Here is a 20,310-nt window from a genome sequence, read left to right on the forward strand (position 1 = left end):
AGTTGAGATTTGTGTCTAGCTTGTCAGACCCGTAAATGGCCAAATCGAGCTTGGACTGGTCAATGGGATAAAGCGGGATCTTGAGTGACTTCTGCCATCGCTGCCTCCCTGTAACAACCCCAACTCTCTCACCCCCAATCCCATGGCAACAACACCCAATTGCACAAGTAGGGTAGGGTAAAGGTATACTGAGACAAATGTTCATAAACAAAGAAGAAAGAAGCAAGATTTGAGTTGAGAATGAAATAGTAGGGGTGCAAAAAGGGATCCCAGCTTAGCCTGGAAGTTGAGAAGATCTCGAAGCGGAGCACTCTACTATGCAAAAAATTAAAGAGAGAAGCCACCGAAAAGAAATTGAAGAGAGAGAGGAGCAATAAGGGCACTCCAACGGCCACCGCCGACTCCATCTTCCCTGCACAAAACAAACCTCTATCTCTCTCTCTTTTCCAGAATTCAACATACTGTCATCTTGAGCTCAATGTATCTCACATCTCCTAACTGCATGTTGTCCTCGGTTCCGAGTCGAGTTCTTCCTTTGTAGCCGTGACACATGGTTGTAACCTTGAAGGAAGACGGCCAAAGGGATTACCACTCCGCTAGGGTCCCATTGGGGGGGGGGGGGGGCGCGGTGACCACCGGGGCGCCCCATCGCCGACCTTCTCCTTCCCCACCTAGCCTCTCTTTATCTCTCTCTGTGTAATTTCCAGAAGACTTTTTGTTTGGGTTTTCATTTTTTGTTAAAATAACATTATAAGTAATGGTAGAGGAAAAAAAGAAACAGAAAGAATAAAAAAAGGCATGAAACAATAAAAAATGTCATTAGGAGCATTTCGTCCTTTTTAATGGGAGGCTGATGGAGGGGCTTTTCATACATATTTTTCAACTATCAAAGGATTATGTGATGTAAAAAAAATTTTAAGGTTTAATTTGATGTAAAGTCTATGTTTCAGGATATATTTTGTCAGCTTCTTATTCTCTTTATTATCCTGTATTCGTTGACATTGTTGTCAATTTGACTCGGTTTCTCAATTTTAATCTTTTTAACTTTTTAAATCATAACGGAGGGGAAATGGCAATCAATCCGAGTGAAGTCTTCGATTCTACTCACGTAAAACAGAACATCGAATTGGAAGACTTGGTTATATGTCTTGAAATGGTCCGTCTGTGAGAAGAAACCTCACTAATTTATTCGAGCATATAAGGATGAATTCCCATCTCTGCAACAAAACAAAAACCGTTTACTTCTATCAATAATGGGAAGGAACATCAGACAACCCAATGAATATCAGAGATGCGACAGCGAACGTAATAAGCTCCGCTAGAAGATGAGGACACCACCAACCGCCACGAACAACCCGAACCAGCGGCCGGGTCGTGGGAATCCCACCTCCGATCTTCACCGTTCGACGGTCCCAAATCGGAAAAATCGATCATTTGCTGATTACTTCAAGCTTGCAACCAAGAAAGCTTCCGGGCTGTTTGCGATCTTTCTGCTTCGGCGGAAGAGGACTCCTCCGGAAGGATCCATAGCTGAATCGGGAAGCAAAAATGATCAAGTCACTGCAGTTTCTTGTAAGTGATTGCTTGAAATCACACATACGGTCAATCTTGACTCACAGGACGCGTTATCAGCTTCAAAACTTGCATTTCGTACAGTTTATTACTTAGTTCTAATGATTTTGAACACAAATTTGCAGCTTCCACAGATGCTTCGACCGGAAGCAATCCGAGGAGCTTGTCAAAGCTAAGACCTTCCTTTTCCGCAAGCTCGACTTCAACTGCTGCGAGTGGGCCTGTGGGATCATCGAACTTCTCCTTTGAAGAGGTTCTGAAGGCGACCGAGAATTTCTCCTCGGCGAACGTGACCGGGGAAGGTGGGTTTGGAACAGTGTACAAGGGGAAGCTCAAGAATGGTTCTCCTGTTGCCGTCAAGCGTGCCAGAAAGGTAAAAGAATTCTTCGCACCTCAGTGCTGTGGTTTCAATTTTCAGTAGGAAACGGGGCTGGAGATTGCTTATTTAACTATTTCATTGGTGTTCTCCGGCAGAACATATACGATCAGCGAACTTCATCTGATTTCAAGAACGAAGTGCTTACCTTATCACAGATTGAGCATCTGAATTTGGTGAGACTATATGGGTACCTAGAGCACGGTGATGAAAGAGTTATGGTGGTCGAATATGTCAGTAATGGAACGCTTAGGGAGCACCTCGATGGTATGTTGTGCTCTTTCTATTTCTATACGCCAAGCATTGGGAACATCTTCATTGCTTTATGGATTGCATGAAGAAGATCAAGAGTATATTAATAATTAAAAGTGAAATGACAGTTTCTCCACTCCAGTAATTGACAACTAGATAATAATATGTAGTAAAGATGGACTCGAAGAATAGTGATCCGACTTCAGGCGTTGGTCAGTCATATGAGTAGAGGCTACTTTGAAATCTGTTATCTGTTCTGCATGTTGTGGATGGTTATTAATCAGTTACAATATTACTGTTATCCAAGCTTGGGAACTGAATTCTTTTAGTGAAGCAGGTGTTCGTGGAAATGGACTCGAGATGGCGGAACGGCTGGACATTGCTATTGATGTGGCTCATGCAGTCACTTACCTTCACACATACACAGGTAATCCAAGAACTCCATCCACAAATAAAACCCAGAAAAGCATTATGCTTAAGCTCCTGCACACTTCAAATTTTGCTTTTTCTTTTGACAGATCCTCCAATCATCCACAGAGATATAAAGGCATCGAACATCTTAATTACTGAGAAGCTGAGGGCTAAAGTGGCCGACTTTGGGTTCGCACGGTCGGCTACAGAAGGCTCTGATGCGACTCATATTTCCACTCAAATAAAAGGGTCAACAGGTTATGTGGATCCGGAGTACCTGAGGACATATCAACTTTCCCCAAAAAGCGATGTTTACTCTTTTGGGGTGCTGCTCGTGGAAATGATGACAGGAAGACACCCTATCGAGTCTAAAAGACCATTGCATGAGAGGACTACCATAAAATGGGTGAGAGTTCCATCCAAGCCTCGACGCTTCTCTCACATTGTTTTGCTTCTCCCGTCGAAAGCCGCATCAGTCCTATGTCTAATGCCTTTCTTTTGACAAGCTTGTTCGGCTCCATAGACAAGCATTTGGGAATGGTGATGATCTCTGCTTATAAACACTTGCAGGCAATGCAAAAGCTAAAGAACAGAGAGTCGGTTCTTGCAATGGACTGGAGGATACGGAGAAATCCCGCATCAGTCACAGCCCACGAAGAGGTCCTGAAACTGGCTCGGCAATGCCTGGCACCTACAAGACATTCGAGACCACCCATGAGAAAATGCGTGGAAATTTTATGGGGAATCCGCAAGGAGTTCAAAGAGAGAACTTCGTCTGCCTTGCTATCGGCTTCTCATCATTCTGCAAATTTTCCAAATAGAGATGCTAAGGACCACCGACATACATCATTTGGCATTGAAGAAGAGAGCCATAAGTTTGTCTCTGCTTGATGGGGATACTAGATTGAAAGTTTTCGTTTGGATCTGAGCCTTTTTTTTTTCCCCCTTTTTCTTTCTTTTCCTTCTTCGGTTTTCCAGCCTTCTGAGAAAGCTGGGCAACCATGCAGGCCTCATAAGAAGTGCGAGTTCTATAATTCGTTCCTCGTTATCCAAATTCATCTGTTTCTCATAGACCATTTACCATCTCAGCTGCAATCCACACTTCGTATGTTAGAATCTAATCCACACTTCGTATGTTAGAATCACAGAAATCGCCAAAATGAGTGGATCGCATGTTAGTATCGCAGAGACCGCCAAAATCTGACCTGACAAACGTAGCTGTCACAACCATTCTCTTGCCGGGAAGAGGAGGCGGAGGTAGTCCAGCATAACAGCAGTAAGCAATGAAAATAGCTATTTCATAGAACAGTCACTAATTTATTTGTTTATATAATAAACAGAACTTTGGTACTACATGTATCCATCAATCACTCGGAGAGCACAATATGCAGCACATGATAGCAAGTCCTCAATTACATTAATCCTCCCATAGCAGGGTAATTCACCTAACTTTGATACTAACACCCAGGTGCTCAAGGAGAAGGAGAAGCCGAGCTAGGAGTGACAGATCTCGAAACCACCCTAGAAGTAGCCCTTGCACTGCGGCTCTGAGACTCACTCCGACCGCGACTCTTTGAGCCACGACTCCTTTTTGAGCTCCTCCTTGGACTTGGAGAGGTGCTGCTAGAATAACTCCTCCTTGAGCTTCTCCTAGGCCTTGGAGAGACACTAGGAGAGTAGCTCCTCCTCGGCCTTGGCGAGTAGCTGCTGGAGTAGTCCCTCCTCCCAGGCGAGTAGCTGCGAGACACTGAGCGGTACCTGCTTCTGGTCCGTTTATAGTACCGCTCATCTGGCGAATAATCCCTGTAGCTATATCTAGAACAGGACCTGTCCTGCCTGTATACTGGTGACCTACGAGGGCGAGAACAAGAGTAGGACCTCTCACGGTAATAGTAATAACTCCGCCGATCATAGCGAGGTGAATAGGACCTGCGGCGACGGTAGTAAGGAGAGTATGATCCACTCCTGCTATAATAAGGTGAGTAAGACCTGCTCCGACTTCGATCAGAGGAATAGCAGGGAGACCTGCTCCGGCTCCGACTATATGGAGAATAGCTAGGGGATCGCCGGCAAGAATCATAACTGGGAGAGCGCCGACACCCTGAAAAGATAAAATAAAGGGATATTTTAAGTCAAACTATGATCATATTTAGAGCTTGAATAGGTGAAATCTATCCCAACTTTCCATACGGAAGTTAGAGAGTCCTGCACATTACTTAACCTGCCAATCCATATATTCAGCAACTCCACAACCATTAATGCCTAAGCAGTGAGACAGTTATTACCTCTGACAGTTCTCAGCCCCAAATACCGTCCTGGAGTAGGGGTACGTCCCCTCCTTCTGCGAGCCTGGCATGAATATGATAAAGTAAAAGATCAACAGCACAATAGGTTAAATAGAGTCAGATGAATTACGGAGCAGAAGAAGCAAAAGTTAGATGGAAGGGAAAAGATAAGACAACTGTAACTGAAAGGATCTAATTTAATGCAGAAAGGAAAAAGAGATGCAGGGCATACAACCCCAAGGATCTGATATTCGGTGTAGTACTTTGATTTGTTTGGTTAGTTGTATTTGTAGTTTGATGAAGAGCTAACCTGCTGCCACAACAAGCTTCAAGTGGAAAGATCCAAACAACTTTCAAACTCACAGAAACCAAGAAGAGAAAATCTATAAATGTGAAGCATCACAGCATTATTATTATATATAAGAAATGCATCAGAGGCCTTCTTTACAAAGAAACAGATGGATCAATAAAATTTCATAGTTCATACCTTCTCCACGGTAATAATTCGGCTTTCAAGGACAGAACGATCAAGGTACTTAATGCATCGTTCAGCCTCCTCAATAGATGACATCGTTACAAATCCAAACCCTCGCGATTCCCTTGTCCATGGATCAACCACAAGATGGACATCCACCACCTAATAGATAAAGACATGGAAAGTAAATGCACATGCTCGAGCATTCACCAGAAGTTGAGAAAAGCACAGGCAGGAAGATCTGGTAAGAAGTCATACCGTTCCCTCACTCGAGAAATGCTTCTCAAGTTCTTTCTTTGTAGTCCGAGGGGACAAACCAGTCACATACAGGTTGTTACCAGGGTTCTCAACATCACTTGAAAGGCTCCTGCCGCCACAAATCATGCACAAGCTTGATAGTTAGAGACACAGGCCCCAGAAAACAGGACCAAAACAACACAAAAAGAAACAGACTTTCTTGTTAGAGGTAATATACCTTGATCTGCTCCGGACACCGACCTTGACATCGAGGCAGACCGGCTGTAGCTCCCGTAAGAAGGGGAGCGAGAGTACCTTGACCTACTTGAGTAAGACATCTATATACATCCAGGAAAAGGACATAGCTTGAGATCCACAAGCATCATATTACCACAACAACACAAGAAGTCTACAAATCAAAGCGAAATGGAATAGCACGTCCATGGTTTCCAAACAATACGATGATAAGAGAATGAAAGCCGCAATTTTGGTACTTGAGATCAGAGACCCGTAAAAGACACGATTAAGCTCATCACAATCACAACCTCAAAATAACGGTTCGGTAGCTCCTCTCTCTAGCTGACCCGTCTGTTTATTCCCTCTATAGTCAAACGTTAACTCCCCATCAGATCAGCTAGCCGCAGACACAACAAGACTCTCAATTCGGCAATTCACTACAGTCATCGCCTATAAATTCCAAACATCTAATCAAAACCCGGAAACAATACAGTCACCGCGCCCAAAGAACCAAACCAAAGTAAGCCTTTTCAAATGAAAAGAAACCGAAAAAGCCGGCCTTTCTTCATCTAGAAGACTGACCACACGGCTCCAAATCAAGTCCGATGAACGGAAGTGGAAAACACACCGTACAGCAATTGAAGCTCGACACAAGTAGGCGTTGGAAGAGAAGAGGATGCCCGTCCCACTCCCTCTTTCCTATCGATCACAAGAAGAAGAAGAAGAAGAAGAAGAAGAAGAAGACAACACAGCCCTGTCGAACTGAGCTGGAAAACCACCGAAATCCCGCAATTTCGAGAGAGGGCTCACGTTTTAAATATGGAGATGGAGAGACAGGAGAGAAGCTTCTGGACTCCAAGGGCTTATTCAAATTCAGTTCAACGAATGGTTTCGTTCGTGGTCGGGCGGAATTTCTGGGTTCTTCCACCATCCCCTCCCCACGCCTCCTTCCATAATGGATCTTTTAATTTAACGTGGCGGGCTCCTATTGGCTTGGTTGCCATGAGATCATTGGTTGGATGGATGGATGGATTAGTAATGAACTGCGAAGAGGCTTTTGGGCCTCCCTCCATTTCTTCTCATCTCGATAACCAGGGGGCCCGTGGTGGGACTGGACATGGTGTTTGACGTTTAGCCCAGAAAATGATGAGGTGGGCCGTTGACTGCACTCGCTCACGGCATAATGATCCACGAATCATGCATGGGGCTCAAGATGCTGCTCGACCAGCTATAATATTACTCAGCCACTTGGGGATGGAATGGGAAGGACTCTTATAGGAAAGGTGGACTAAAAAAGGAGTGCGTGCTCTGCGCTCGTCTGTCATGCTCATGCATGATGGTTCCCTTCCCTCCTTGAGTTGAGCTCCCATCTGCTTGACACTGTGAATCTATCTATCTATCTATCTATCTATCGATCGCACTATGGCTCTCACTCTGCCTTCTCGTTTTCTTCTCACTCGGTCGCTCCGCATTTTCTCGGCAGAGAAATTGAGGACGGAATTCTGCAACTGCGAAGGTCGAGCGAGGTCGTGGCGGTTTTTACCAGCTGTGTAACGCGACGCCCCGTCAGTGTAGAAAACCCACCCACCCCATACCACTACTGCTACTGTACTTGCAATTCACTATCAGTCCCCATACCGCTACTCTTTCAGATTTCGTATTAATTTGTGATTCTGCCAAATGGGGGCGGGGCCGCATTGATCCTTCCTCACCCGGCATTGCAACCATGGAGCTCCTCGCCGACAGTGACGCCTTGCACTATCTCTATTCTCCTCCGCTCACTGGGTATGGGTCTCCAGCTAGCTACAAGCATGTGCTTGTGCATCATGGCTAGTTCCGAAGCCCAGGCTTTGTAAGCTATCTCTCTCTCTCTCTCTCTCTCTCTCTCTCTCACGGTCTCATCGATTCTGGGCTCGCTTTCGTTGATGTGATCCCTCATTTATGTGATCTTTACTGCCTTTCTCAGGTTTGAACGCTATCTGTAATGTATGATTATCATGATATAATATGACTTCTCGCTCTTTATCTTTCTCATCAATTCTTCACCCAGGTAGATGATTGTCGCGTGCTAAGCTTAATCGTTTTGCCTCTTCATTTCCTATCTTATCTGTCATTTTCATTCTCTTTACTTGTGCTGTTCTATGATCTATCTCTATACCCACATACCGAAAACAGACACCCTTGATTTTCGCAGGCGTCTCTTTGCTTTCCCCGACTTAGATCATTTCATCTCCGCAATCGTGTTTCCATGTTGGATATTATTTGATTGGACAACTTTCTCTGGCTTCCTGCACGAGTGGTGGTGGTAATGGTGATTGTTGAAATTTTGAATGTTCTAGGTGAAGCAAATCAGTCATTTCTGTAGGCATGACGTTCTTATTTTCATCAAGCTTATTTTGAACAGATGATGAGCGCTTCCGAGCAGATTAATGCCTCTCTGTCAAGACACTCCACATTGATTGAGGAAAGAGTTCAAACTTTGGCTGTCAGTCTCAGTGCCAGTAATGGTATGGTGTTGAATTATCTTCTTAGAACTTTGTATTTGAAGATGTTCTCTTTGAGAACGAGGATTGATACATTTTCATGCGAATCTGCTTAAGTTATGATTGATATTCGAGAAAAGAACATAAATACGACAGTTGACTATATTACCGCCTCTCCTTGAGGATTGTCCTTCAAAGCAGCAACTCATTTTTCCTTATAGATTTACACTTCCACACCACTAACTTTCATTCATAAACCTTTGTCTTTAATATATTTTGGTGCTTGCATATGCATAACCCTCTCCTTTATTTAAAATTTTCATTCTCAAACCTACAAAAAGTTTAATATACATAATTCAGCCTTCCAAAATTATTAAAGTTTGCGTTGATCGGATGATTTCTCAAACAAGGAAGCAACTGCTGACATTGCCAACCTTAGCAGGTCAAGTAACATGTAGTGGCTAAGCATGTTGTTTTCATGCATTTTTCTTTGATGTGCTAGTCATGCATACTCATCTATTGCACGCGTTACTAGTATTTTGACTATATGTAATTGATATCTGTTAATGCAGGATTAACTTTGAGACACTTTCCAGCACCGTCAGGGATGTGGCCTTTGGTGGTGATCACTGTTTATGGAGCAATCTTTTTCACCACCAATTTCTTGACAACCTAGCTCTCAGCCTTTTGTTTGATCTTCCAGTCACAGCTAACTCATCAAACCTCCAAGAATCTCCTATTTTCTCTGTATCAACAGAATCCTGGGACGTCCATGTCACCCTTGTACTCTTCTAGAATAATGACTGAATCAAGTCCACTTGGAGTTGCCTACTGAAATTCTGTGATATTAAACAGGGAGCAGAGCCTGTGCCTCAGAGCTCAGCCCTCGCTTTTTGAGGTCATTGCAGCAAATAAATGAGAGTGATCTTAGAGCAAAGATGCCACTAAATGAGGTATTCACACGCTCATACTTGAACCTTTAGAATAAGTTATAAGTCTATTTTTGCACATTTTGCTAGCTTCTACTGCTTCAGTCCATCTTCAGAAAGCCTTTGCCTCCTATGGAGGACACATAATATTCCAATCATGTTCCTTTCCCATATCAAAGGTACATGACCATCATTCTGGTGCGAGGAAGGCAAACTGAAGAAAATAATTCAGCTTCTTATCAGCACTTCATCATCCTGACCGTTCCTCGTTACCTTGTTTTGCTGATTTGTGGCAACTTCTTTCATTCCGAAAGATGGGCATCTATGAGCATATTTTTCATTTCTGGTGATGTCCTGTGAAAAGAATGAAAGATTGCTGAAAGTTAGTTTATGACATAGCCACTAGATCCGGATGCTTAATTTCATTGCGGATTAGAGTACTGGTAAGAGGAGGAGGATTAGTTCAATAAATGGAAGTTGCAGCAACCCTGGATCCCTTGTACTTGCCTTAGATGAATCTGTAACTGAGACGCCTCTGAATCAGAATTCAGGGCAATCTTCTCATTTTGTATGCCAGAATGATGAAGCTGATGTTCCCTCTAGCACCTCGCTTGAACATATTTCAGCTGCTAATAAAGAAGAAGGTAAATTTTCAATTACCTATGGAAAGTCGTTTATTCATTTTATTCTAAAACAAGGGGGCATTCATGGCTACGCATGGAAATTATCTACAGGTATTAAATTGGAAGATACATGCATAGCGGCAGGAGAAGTTTTTGAATAGCGAGAGCGTCTAGATGATTTCTTCGTCTCTCTTAAAATGATTTCCATGTGCTATGTGTTTTTATTTTGGCGGATCTTCTGTCTGCTATGTGAAATTTCTCTTCTGTACAGCTGACTTTAAGTGCTTTATTCCAGAAAAAATATGTTCCATGTCAAACCGAGTTATATTGGAACTTTTTGCAATTCTGACTTTGTCTGAGGATAATTATGAAAATTTGATCATGGTTTGTGAAGTTCTGGAATCTTGCAGAAAAAAATAGGAGAGATATTCTAGAAGTGAATAGTTGAACATAACCTTTAGCACTGAAGGAGTTGCGTGGACCAGTCCTAGCAAGTTTGTGAAGCTGCTGAAACGATGCCCTTTTTGGCATATCTGTCTTAATGCACGCACCCTATAGTTTCCTTTTCCTAAAATTTCTTTTGTATTTCTGTTGCTAGCGTAGAACTAAATAGTGGGATTCCTACTCGCGAATGATCATAACCTTCTTTGGGTTTTTCTTTTTTTAAATTGTTAGAATGGTTCTTTTGGGCTTTGTTCTGATGCAAAATTTTCCAATGTGAACATTTTATGTACTCATCTTAAAAGATGAGACTCCTATGCTCAGTCCTTGGACTTGCATCATCATTTCCATGTTTGTGTTTGCCTGTAAGTTTTCTGCAAGAAGTTGAATTGGTGCATCTTAATATTAGTAGTTTTTGCATTCAAAATGTTAATAATTCAATGCCTTTGTCGGAACTTGGACGTGGTATTTTTGGATGGAATGCGCCAACTTTTCCAGATCCATCTGATGACAAATTGTTAGTTCTTGCCACTGGCTCTGTCTTACGTCACATGCATCTTACACATGTTTATTTCTCTTTCTGCCTGTATTTCATTCTAAACGAACAAAATCATTTTTCTGCTTCCATCAGTATTGTTCTGATATTGAGATTCTCTTTCCTTTTTGATGTTAGAATAAAAGGGAAGTGTTCGAAAGGCTCAAGACACAATATTATGTTTCTTGCCAAAACAGAAGGGGAAAAAACTATATGTTGCTTTTAGTTTTGATGGCTTATGTTCTTTCAAAGAACTGCCTCTTTGTTTTTGTTGCTTGTGATGGCCGAGAATTACAAATGGTTTCTAGTTTATCAATAAAATTTCCTTGTATTCACATTTTTTCGGGGATATTTACTAATAGCAAGCTCACCTTACCACAATTATTAGCAAATATAAGAGCGCAAGTAGGATGAATGACATATGTCTGATAGACAAGTAAGTCTGATCGACTCCTGCCACGTCATTCAATGGTAAAAAAGGTTCTTGCTTAGCATAAGTCTGCAGATATTTGCTAAAGAATAATGGGGTAAAAGTATATATCAACAGACCTCGGAAAGCTAGACTTGGTTCTCCATCGATGTGGCATCTGGTAGTTATGATATATTGATACAAGCAATTTACAGAAAGACTATGATGAGGATGAGATTATTTGCTCAGAGGTAATGGGATAAAAGTATCAACGCGACCTTGGGAAACAAGACTCTGTTTATCTGTCGATGCGGCATGTGGTAGTTACTATATGATACAAACAATTTACTAAGAGTGTAATCAGGACGAGATATTTATTAGTCTTTGATGTTCAAATGCATTGTCTTTAATTGTTGATAAAATGGGTAAACGACACTGTTACTCTGAGGTACTTTGTGTTCCATAATAATTATTTGTTACTACTTATCCATTTTCATCAGCTGTGAAATCTATATAGGGTTTTCCAGTTTCTTCAATAGCCAAATTCTTGCTTAGGGCAATGATACTTAAAAGGTACTACATTTTCTTTTATTGGAAATTACAAATTACATTGTGACAGTATGTCCTGAACTCGCAGCATGATACGTCTATCGTGGTTAACTCCATCTACATACACTGGTCCATGATGTTGACGACCAGTAGAGGAAACTGTGTTGCCTTGGATGGTGATCCATCTAGTTGTTGGAGAGTATCATTCTATTAATAGACTCTAGCCTAGTAATACGGTTAAGGATGTAATAGTCTTTTATAGGAGATCCCATATATTTATGTTCATCGGGCAAAATAGTTATGATCGCGTATAATGTTGAAAAGCATTCAAACTAGTTTTATAATCCTGAGGAGCTTCAAGTCTAACTGTCTTTTTACAGATGTCAATATGGAAACTGTTTACGTGGCAGAAGTTGATGCATGGATTGATGGCTTGCAAAACATTGAGTTATCTTTTTGCTTCAAGTCGCCAAAATGTTCATCTCCTTTTCCCAAAGGTTGTTTCTCATACAGTATTCATTGAATATTGAGTGCAGGTACTGTGACCTGTAATGTGGAGCCATTTCCAGTTGTTGGAAACATAAAGATATCTACATGGATCCAGTGCATTGAGGCTTTGAGTGAAAGCAGTCTATACAGGGAGTTCTCTGGCATTGTATGAGTTGCAAGTGGCAGACGGACTATAATTTTCCAGGTGAGACGGATTGTTATCTGAATTTGTTTGTCTAGATCTGTCGTTTTACCCCCTTTTTTATGCTAGATGGACCGAATAGCATCAACTCCTTCCGAGATTTTCCCAATTAGCACATTTAATTTCCTCTTGCCAGTTTTTGGTCATCCTTCCTCACAGTCCTACAGAATCAAATTTGATATTATATGTGTATAGTTTACTCTCGGAAGGGTTTTTGTTTTAATACCAAAATAGCAGTTTCAATTTGTTTCTCTTTTCCCTCCCACTTCTTTGGAAACATTGAATAATTTGGATGACATCAGATCATGGGATTTTTAAAATGGCATCCTTGAACAGGTTTGTGGACTTGGATTGGTTTCTTTAAACAATCTTAATTGCTGGGAGTACTCTTTTTTTTTGTTGAATAAGTACTTCTGGATAACCTTGTCCGGAGGACTTAGGATGTCAATACTAGATATAAAAATTGCTGGCTGATCTAGTAATATATATTAGCACTGTTGTTTCATCTCTAATCTCAGCTGCATTTTGCATGGATCGGCTGACAGGTTGTTGGATTGCCCCTTTGATCAGGGTCAACCGTAGGACTGGGGATTACTTGTTAGTGATTGGTAAATGGTTCAAAACAAAATCCGAGGAACAGGGACTGAATTGAAGATTTATTTGGTCATTTATTGATTATTCAAAGGTAGTAATCTTACAGTAAAAGAAACACTTCCACATTGACCAGCGCAACTTCTTTTTTTTTTTTTTGGGATAAGTGACCCGTGCAACCTGAGGCAATACTATTGGTGTTGTAGCTACCATATCTTAGACCCTGTAGGCTGGGGATAAGTTGGACAATAACTCCTTTCAAATACTGAATATGAACCACGTCAAATGCATGGAATAATGTGCTTCGTCCAGAATATTTGGAGACATGACCAAGCCACCTCAATTTTCACTCCTGTTTGGCTTGTCTGAGGCAATTAAATCCTGATCTGGTGCAGATTTCTGGCTCACCGTGTCAGCAGCGGAGGGAATCCAATCGTTGGTTGCTGGATTGCCCTTGCAGGAGGCATGAAGTCCTGTGGAAGTATCAGGTGTGAGATTGAAACTTCCATCACTTGAATTATCCACCTTTATAAAGCCGGTTCCAGTCTGAAATGAAACAAGCAGATAGATTAGTGTAATCAACCTTCTAATTTCTGCTCGCAATTTGCATTACCTGATTACACATGTAACTCTTTTGCCTTATTTAATGCGTTTTCTGATTCCTATCTAGATCGATAAGATAAACAGCTGAGCTTTTTCAAGCTAACAATGTTCTGGTCAGGAATCTTAATTGAAACTGCATTAACCGGTAGATCGTCTTGCATTAACACTAAAACTTCTGGGTTCAGGTAAAAGAAAAAAGGATAAACTGGAAAGATTTCGAAAATTAGGTAGGTGTCGGGAAAGGTCTTAGTATCCCCGTGTGGTTTTATTCATTATTATCATGACTTTGGCAAAGGTTGTTGAACCCAATTATACCTACCTGGTGGTGTTGCTTGTCAACGTTGTTGAGATCCTTGTAGTAGGCAGTCTCCATAAATTCCTCCTCCACTTGGCTTCCACTGTAATTCAGTTTCTGCTTTCAAAAGTCCCAAAAGCAGATCCAGGCAATGGTTTGACAGATGGAAGCTGATTAGTATCAGTAAAGCTGTTATTCGCTGTGCATTGTTGTAGTTTAGTAGCACTTTTTTATTTGGAATTATTCCAGCACGTATTCAATGTGCCGACATAATAATGAAACTTTTCGACAGTGTTACTAATGCAGTGCTCGTGATTACAGACAAATATAGAAAGGTAACAGACTTATCAGAGTATATGATTGCTCAGTGTACGTATTTGTGCTTACATGAGATGCCCGCATTGAATCTATTCATTGACAGAGACTTGATTATATGCCAAGGTACGTATACAGACCTGAGTACTACCCTCGAGGCGTTGGAACTCCACCAACTCCGGTGTAGGATTGTCAACGCCATTACTGGACAGTGCATCAACATAGTTGGAAGAATCCTCGCTCCTCCGCGGCTTGGTATGGCGCTTGGGAGCGATACCGTCAAAGTAATCTCTCGTCTCCTCCTCTGCTTTCACCTCTTCATCCCTCGATAAATGAACATCGCTTCTGTTAGGCCTCCTGAAGGATTCCATCTCTCTAGTGTCAATCGATTTCCTAAGGTACTCCTCTCTGTTAGTTTCCAACTGGGGATAAGGTTTGATGCATAGAAGGTCCCATGTTGGTTGAACTTATAGAGAGACTCCTATTAGCTGTTGCTTAGATATTTCTGTGCGCTTGTTAGCTGTTGGGTGTACGGAAGGTTGCAGCCATGGGACCACTAATGTTGACACTTGAATAAAATATCTGCTCGCTTTTATCCAAATGAAATGGTGGTGGTATTAAAAAAAAAAAATGGAGATATTTTTAGCAGGAAAATTGGTTCGAAGTTGCTGACTTTATTTTAGATCTGTGCTGCTGTCACGTGATAGATACGATAAATGAAGGAAATTCTTCGTTGTGCATGAGCTTCACTCCTCTCTTCGTAAGTAAACATTCGCTGCGGATGTTTGGCAGCTGAAACGGAGGAGACACTAGCTTCGCCATCGCCATCGCCATCCGGTGACGACATGATTGGATGGCTTGGCATTCTAAGTCAGAGGCTTCTCCAGTTAGAGATTCTTCCATGGGCGATACGAGGATGCCTTTCTTGCGGATACTCACCATGCAGCATCTTTTCCTCTTATAGCTCGCTTTCGTTTATCCGCCAGAATGAGCTTGAGATGAGAAAAGGCCAAGCTCCGGAGGCACTGGAGCCTGGATCAGCTGCTCCTTCAGAGGGCAGTGCGTTAGTTGAGTCGATAGTTGCTGGTGTTAATACTGGTCGAATTGAAGAGCCAACTCCCAGCCAGTGGACTTGATTCGGTCATGATTCTTGAAGATACAGAAGTCCATGTGGACGTCCAGGTTCTGTTGATACAGAGGAGGGAGTAGATTCTTCGGCGGATTTTTATTTTCACTTTCCCTTTTTTTCATGTACTATATAGTATATGCTATCACATATAATATAATTGGGAACCATATATGATAATTTGGCAATAGAGTATGGCGTGGCAATAGAATGGTGTGATTCATGTTCCGACGGTATGACCTCTCTTTGATTCTTAGGCTGCATTTGATTTTTGCAAATTCTGTGAATTTGGATTGGCTTTGAATCCAGATCGGGTCCAATGGATTGGCCTGACTCTGAATTGACTCGGGTCCAAAGTAGCAACCCGAGCATTGGAAACTCATGCTATGAGCCTGCTTTTAGATGAAGTGACAATCCAATGGGGGGCAGTACTGTAGTAGCTACTAGCTGGTTCGCTTCACGTGACGGGACTTGTCCATCACGTGACTTCCTCTGTGCTATAGCCTATAGTCAAACTCTCTTGAGGTTTGAACTTTACAGCCAGTCGTTCATCCGACCGTACACGTGTCCCCTGAGTTGCTCAAACAACGAATGATGAATGAGAATGATTGGTATGCAACTGGGAGTTGTTGCTCCCCAATTTTCAGTCAGACTTTCAAAGCCCTCACTTCCTTCCTTTGCTTCCTCTCCCTCCCGTTAATGGCGGTTTCCTCGGCGAGGTAGGTGGGGTTTCTGCGTGTTGGCCTTGGCCCGAAGGAGAAGGAAGCTGTCTGAGCAGTAACAGTGACCGCAAAAAAAAAAAAAAAAAAAAAAAAGGCCAGAACTTATTGCTCACAATCCGGAAGAAGAAGAAAGAAAAATTCACTTGCGATCCATCAAGCTCACAAGGGAAGGTGAGGTTCTTCTGACACACCTTTCTCTTATTCGATGTAATCGACTGCATTGATAGATGGAGAGATAGACAGATTTATGATGCCCCATTTATTTATTCATTTAACGGTGGGTTGAGGTTGAGATTAAATTATCCTGCAGAACCCAGCAGCATGTGGACCCTTTTGTCCTGTGTGCTGAGATGTATGGTATGGTGGACGGGGTAGCCGGTAATATTATATTAACTTTCATGCCCCAATCTGCTGCAGTTCACTGTTAATGCTTCGGCTATAAAGCTGCATTGCATGATCTCCATTTCCATCTCTCTACCGGGAAGCAGTAGTGAGAAGAAAGGAGGGACCTGAAAATGGCCAGCAGGGTGTCGAATTTCTCCAATCTGATACAAAGGGTCTCAGCTTCGTGCTTGCTGGATCCCCTCTGTGCAGTCCGGCGGGACCCAGATTATGCGAATGGGAAGTACTATGAAGATGATGAGGAACGTGATTTGGAACACTTCGAAGAGGGTCAGGATACAGAGGAGGAAGAAGAAGAGCGGGAAGCAACGCAGCAAGAAGAGAATAATGGAGGAGTTAGGACGTTGGAGCAGAGTAAGAGAGAATCAAGAATGGAGGGGCTAGCGGTTGAGATGGAGGTTTTGCTTAACGAGGTGTTCGATGCAGTGTCGATGATGAAGAGGGCTTATGTGGGCCTGCAGGAAGCGCACTGCCCGTGGGACCCGGAGAAGATGAGGGCTGCTGATGTGACAGTGGTGGCGGAGCTGAAGAGGCTCGGGGTGCTAAGGGAGAGATACAGGAGGAGCATTCTCGTGAATGGGGGCGGTGTTAGCGGAAGGAGAAGCATTGATGGCAGGGCAGTTGGGCTAAGAGAGGTGGTTGCACCATACGAGGCAGCTGTGGATGAGCTGAAGAGGGAGGTGAAGGCGAGGGAAGTTGAAGTCGAGAACTTGAGGGAGAAGCTGAGGAGTGTGACAAATCTTGGGGGTAATACAAAAAAAGAAGGTCCCTCTCAAAGAAGAAACTCACCCTCAGCCCTAGTCAAGGTCTGTAGTTCGTGCCTTTCTTTATTCTGCTGTTAGCAATGTTATTGATTTTTCTGTCTTAGTTCGTATTCGTGACATAATACTTGACTGGTAAACAAGCCGAATATTTTATAGATTCACCAGAGTAATGATAAAAATTAGAAATCTTTGGTGCTTAGTATGTTCTTTCCCTTAATGGAAATAGATAGAGAGCATAGAATTATTTAGTCGGCATGGGCGGGTGATTTGTTTCTAAATTTGCTAGTTATTCAATTCTATGCACCAAATTACACATCACCGGAATCATCAAGCAAATGTTGCATTCAGTTCCAGTTTACCAATCCCTAAGGCTCAGTTTTGCGCGGTTTGCTTCGCATACTGATGCTGTGGTTCACGTTTGCTTTTTCCTTGACAGTCATAGCAGCCCCCGCTCCAGAGCTGTTTGAGGCTACGATGAGTCGAGTGAAGGAAGCGTTAAAGTCCTTCACTGCCATCCTACTATCCCTCATGCGCTCTGCTCACTGGGACATTTCAGCCGCCATTCGTTCTATTCAAGCCACCTCTGCTGCTGGCGGCACCAAAAACACCTCCTCCAAAACTGGCACTCACCATGTGAAGTACTCCCTTGAGTCCTACATCTCCCACAAAATCTTCCAGGGCTTTGATCACGAGACATTCTACATGGATGGCAGTCTCTCCTCGCTCCTGAATCCTGAACAATACCACCAAGAATGTTTCACTCAGTATCGTGACATGAAGTCAATGGACCCTGTTGAGCTTCTTGGGATCTTACCCACCTGCCAGTTTGGTCAGTTCTGCTTAAAGAAGTACCTCTTGATTGTTAACCCAAAAATGGAGGGGTCCCTTTTTGGAAACTTGGATCAGCAGAACCAAGTAATACATGGGAACCACCCGAGGAGCGAGTTTTATCGGGAGTTCCTGGGGCTGGCAAAGGCTGTTTGGTCGCTCCATTTGCTGGCTTTCTCACTTGATCCTTCGCCGAACCAGTTCGAGGCTAGCAGAGGAGCCGAGTTTCACCCTCAGTACATGGAGAGTGTGGTGAAATTTCAGATGGCAGGGTTCCTGCTGGTCATATTGTCGGATTTCCCGTCAGCCCCGGATTCAAGCTCGGGAATGGATCGGTAATAAGAGCAAGAGTTTATTTGGTGTCGAGGATGTGAAATTAGAAAAAATTGTGCTCCGTTCACCCCTGCTTCATTTACGGAAAAATGCAGACATAGCGTAGTTTACTATTTGTATTAGATAATTTAGGGAGGACGCTGTTGGAAATGATCAGAGAGGGACGATGGAAGAGGGAGTTTTGTTGCATACTGCTGAAATGGTCTCTTAGTTTGGTCTGCATTTTCCTCCTTACTAATTGTTCTGATTTGTTCAATCGAGTACCCCGAGTTCGTTACGACTTTGAAGTTTGACCCTCAGTTAAAATAACAGTCTCTAGTTTTCCATTTTCGAGTGATAAGCTGTATCCCACTTACGTCTGCACAGGTCTTTGGGCACAAAAGCGAATGTGAGCAAAGGAAATTCGGAAAACTTCGCCGGCGTTGAGGGATCTTATCAGGAAAAATAGGAAGTTCGGGGGGACAACATTAGGGAAGCTTGAGAGATAGGAGGACGAATGTATAATATATATCAAGATAGACCGGGGTAAGCCCAATCTACCATCCCGCTATATTGGGCCCAAGGCCCAACTGTCAGAAACGTAGACGACCCAGGATTATGGGCTTACGCTGGGAGCATGCATGTATTGAGATGGACCGGGGAGGCCCAAGATCTAGGTCCTGAACATAGGTGGCCCAGAGTTGCGGGCTTACATGCTCACCTGTTAGGCCCCTCTGCAGAGGACGGTAGCTTCCCTCGGACGACGTGGCGGTAAAGAAGCAGCATATCTCCCGCCACTGGGAGGAGTGGACTTCCTCCCCGGTTGTCAAACAGTGCCGTTCTCAGAACTCTAACCCTAGCAACCGGACGGGCCGGCGGAGATAGAGGAAAGATGCTTGAGCTCCGGCTAGTCCAAGGTTCACTCCTGAAGAAGGTTCTCGACTCCATAAAGGACCTAGTGAACGATGCCAACTTCGACTGCTCCGCTACCGGCTTCTCCCTTCAGGCCATGGACTCGAGCCACGTGGCACTCGTCGCCCTCCTCCTCCGGTCGGAGGGCTTCGAGCACTACCGGTGCGACAGGAACATCTCCATGGGCATGAATCTCAATAACATGTCGAAGATGCTCAAATGCGCCGGAAATGACGACATCATCACGATCAAAGCGGACGACGGCAGCGATACCGTCACCTTCATGTTCGAGAGTCCAAGTATGTGCCTCTTGACTTTCATTTCGGATTCTATCTATCGAGAAGCTTGTAATCCCATCATAAAATAGTAAATGTGTTGTCATTCTTAGGCTTCTTCTGCTACCTTGCTGCTGATGTTTCTGGAGTTGCTGCTCGATCGATGCTAATTCTGCTGCACTTACTCAGCTCTAGTTGCTGATTTCATTTCGTTAACTGTTGTTGTTTTTGATATGTTTGGTTGAGTGGAGCCTTAGGGATTCCCTTTGATCCAGACTACATTCATCAAATATGGCTTTCCACGATCCTAGTTATCCCTGTAATTATCTTGATCTTTGTTCACAATGTTATATCATCATTCAAAAATAAAAAATAAAATCTGGAGGTTGTTTATTTGGGACTTGGCTCGTGATTTTTCAATCCAAATGCTTTTCGAAAGCGACTCTGAAGCTCATTGAAAAATTTTAGACTTCATGAGTGTCACTTGTAAATTCATAACTGAGAGCTTAAGTAAGCTCTTTTTTGCTTGAGAAATCGCCTGAAGTTAATGAATCAACAATCGAAGTTTGTGGAAGGCTGTCGATTGGATGCGTCAAGCAGTGTTGATTTTTCTTTGTTGTGTTGGTCATCATTTCCTCTAAGATTATATTTAACTGTCGG

The 20,310-nt window shown here is 42.9% G+C and overlaps 3 protein-coding genes, 1 long non-coding RNA gene and 1 pseudogene across 13 annotated transcripts; 4 read left to right on the forward strand and 1 right to left on the reverse strand.

Annotated features, from left to right (window-relative positions):
- Positions 1-1,182: 1,182 nt before the first annotated feature.
- LOC116190401 (calmodulin-binding receptor-like cytoplasmic kinase 1) lies at positions 1,183-3,699 on the forward strand. Of its 2 annotated transcripts, none has more exons than XM_031520083.1 (6): positions 1,183-1,572; positions 1,698-1,945; positions 2,047-2,215; positions 2,535-2,627; positions 2,719-3,017; positions 3,182-3,699. In XM_031520083.1, exons 1-6 carry the CDS (start codon positions 1,326-1,328, stop codon positions 3,500-3,502), a joined length of 1,377 nt encoding a protein of 458 aa, XP_031375943.1. In that variant the 5' UTR covers positions 1,183-1,325; the 3' UTR covers positions 3,503-3,699. The 2 variants fall into 2 exon arrangements, with proteins under 2 accessions (XP_031375943.1, XP_031375944.1); XM_031520084.1 differs by having other exon boundaries at positions 1,185-1,572; positions 2,538-2,627.
- Positions 3,700-3,888: 189 nt separating this feature from the next.
- On the reverse strand, positions 3,889-6,783 carry LOC116190402 (annotated as a pseudogene).
- A 291-nt stretch (positions 6,784-7,074) lies between these two features.
- On the forward strand, positions 7,075-16,591 carry LOC116190406. 9 transcript variants are annotated; one of them, XR_004152662.1, is made up of 8 exons: positions 7,075-7,202; positions 7,329-7,697; positions 8,040-8,150; positions 8,250-8,352; positions 8,901-9,281; positions 9,835-12,508; positions 13,051-16,328; positions 16,468-16,591. It is a non-coding gene; the product is annotated as an uncharacterized LOC116190406 (long non-coding RNA). The 9 variants fall into 9 exon arrangements; XR_004152665.1 differs by adding an exon at positions 7,812-7,895 and having other exon boundaries at positions 7,125-7,697; positions 8,040-8,156; positions 16,468-16,590; XR_004152664.1 differs by adding an exon at positions 7,812-7,895 and having other exon boundaries at positions 7,125-7,697; positions 16,468-16,590.
- Positions 16,592-16,654: 63 nt separating this feature from the next.
- On the forward strand, positions 16,655-18,761 carry LOC116190403 (protein GRAVITROPIC IN THE LIGHT 1-like). The gene is given in 4 exon segments (XM_031520085.1): positions 16,655-17,308; positions 17,311-17,365; positions 17,760-18,413; positions 18,416-18,761. Coding segments are annotated over 4 exon segments (1,455 nt in total). The 5' UTR covers positions 16,655-16,672; the 3' UTR covers positions 18,526-18,761.
- A 180-nt stretch (positions 18,762-18,941) lies between these two features.
- Positions 18,942-20,045, forward strand: LOC116190404 (proliferating cell nuclear antigen-like). Its single transcript, XM_031520086.1, has 2 exons — positions 18,942-19,674; positions 19,764-20,045. The coding sequence occupies exons 1-2, from the start codon at positions 19,356-19,358 to the stop codon at positions 19,850-19,852; spliced, it is 408 nt and encodes a 135-aa protein (XP_031375946.1). The 5' UTR covers positions 18,942-19,355; the 3' UTR covers positions 19,853-20,045.
- Positions 20,046-20,310: the final 265 nt, after the last annotated feature.

This window comes from Punica granatum, unplaced genomic scaffold (genome assembly GCF_007655135.1).
Source record: "Punica granatum isolate Tunisia-2019 unplaced genomic scaffold, ASM765513v2 Contig00432, whole genome shotgun sequence".
In the NCBI taxonomy this organism is placed as follows: Eukaryota; Viridiplantae; Streptophyta; class Magnoliopsida; order Myrtales; family Lythraceae; genus Punica; species Punica granatum.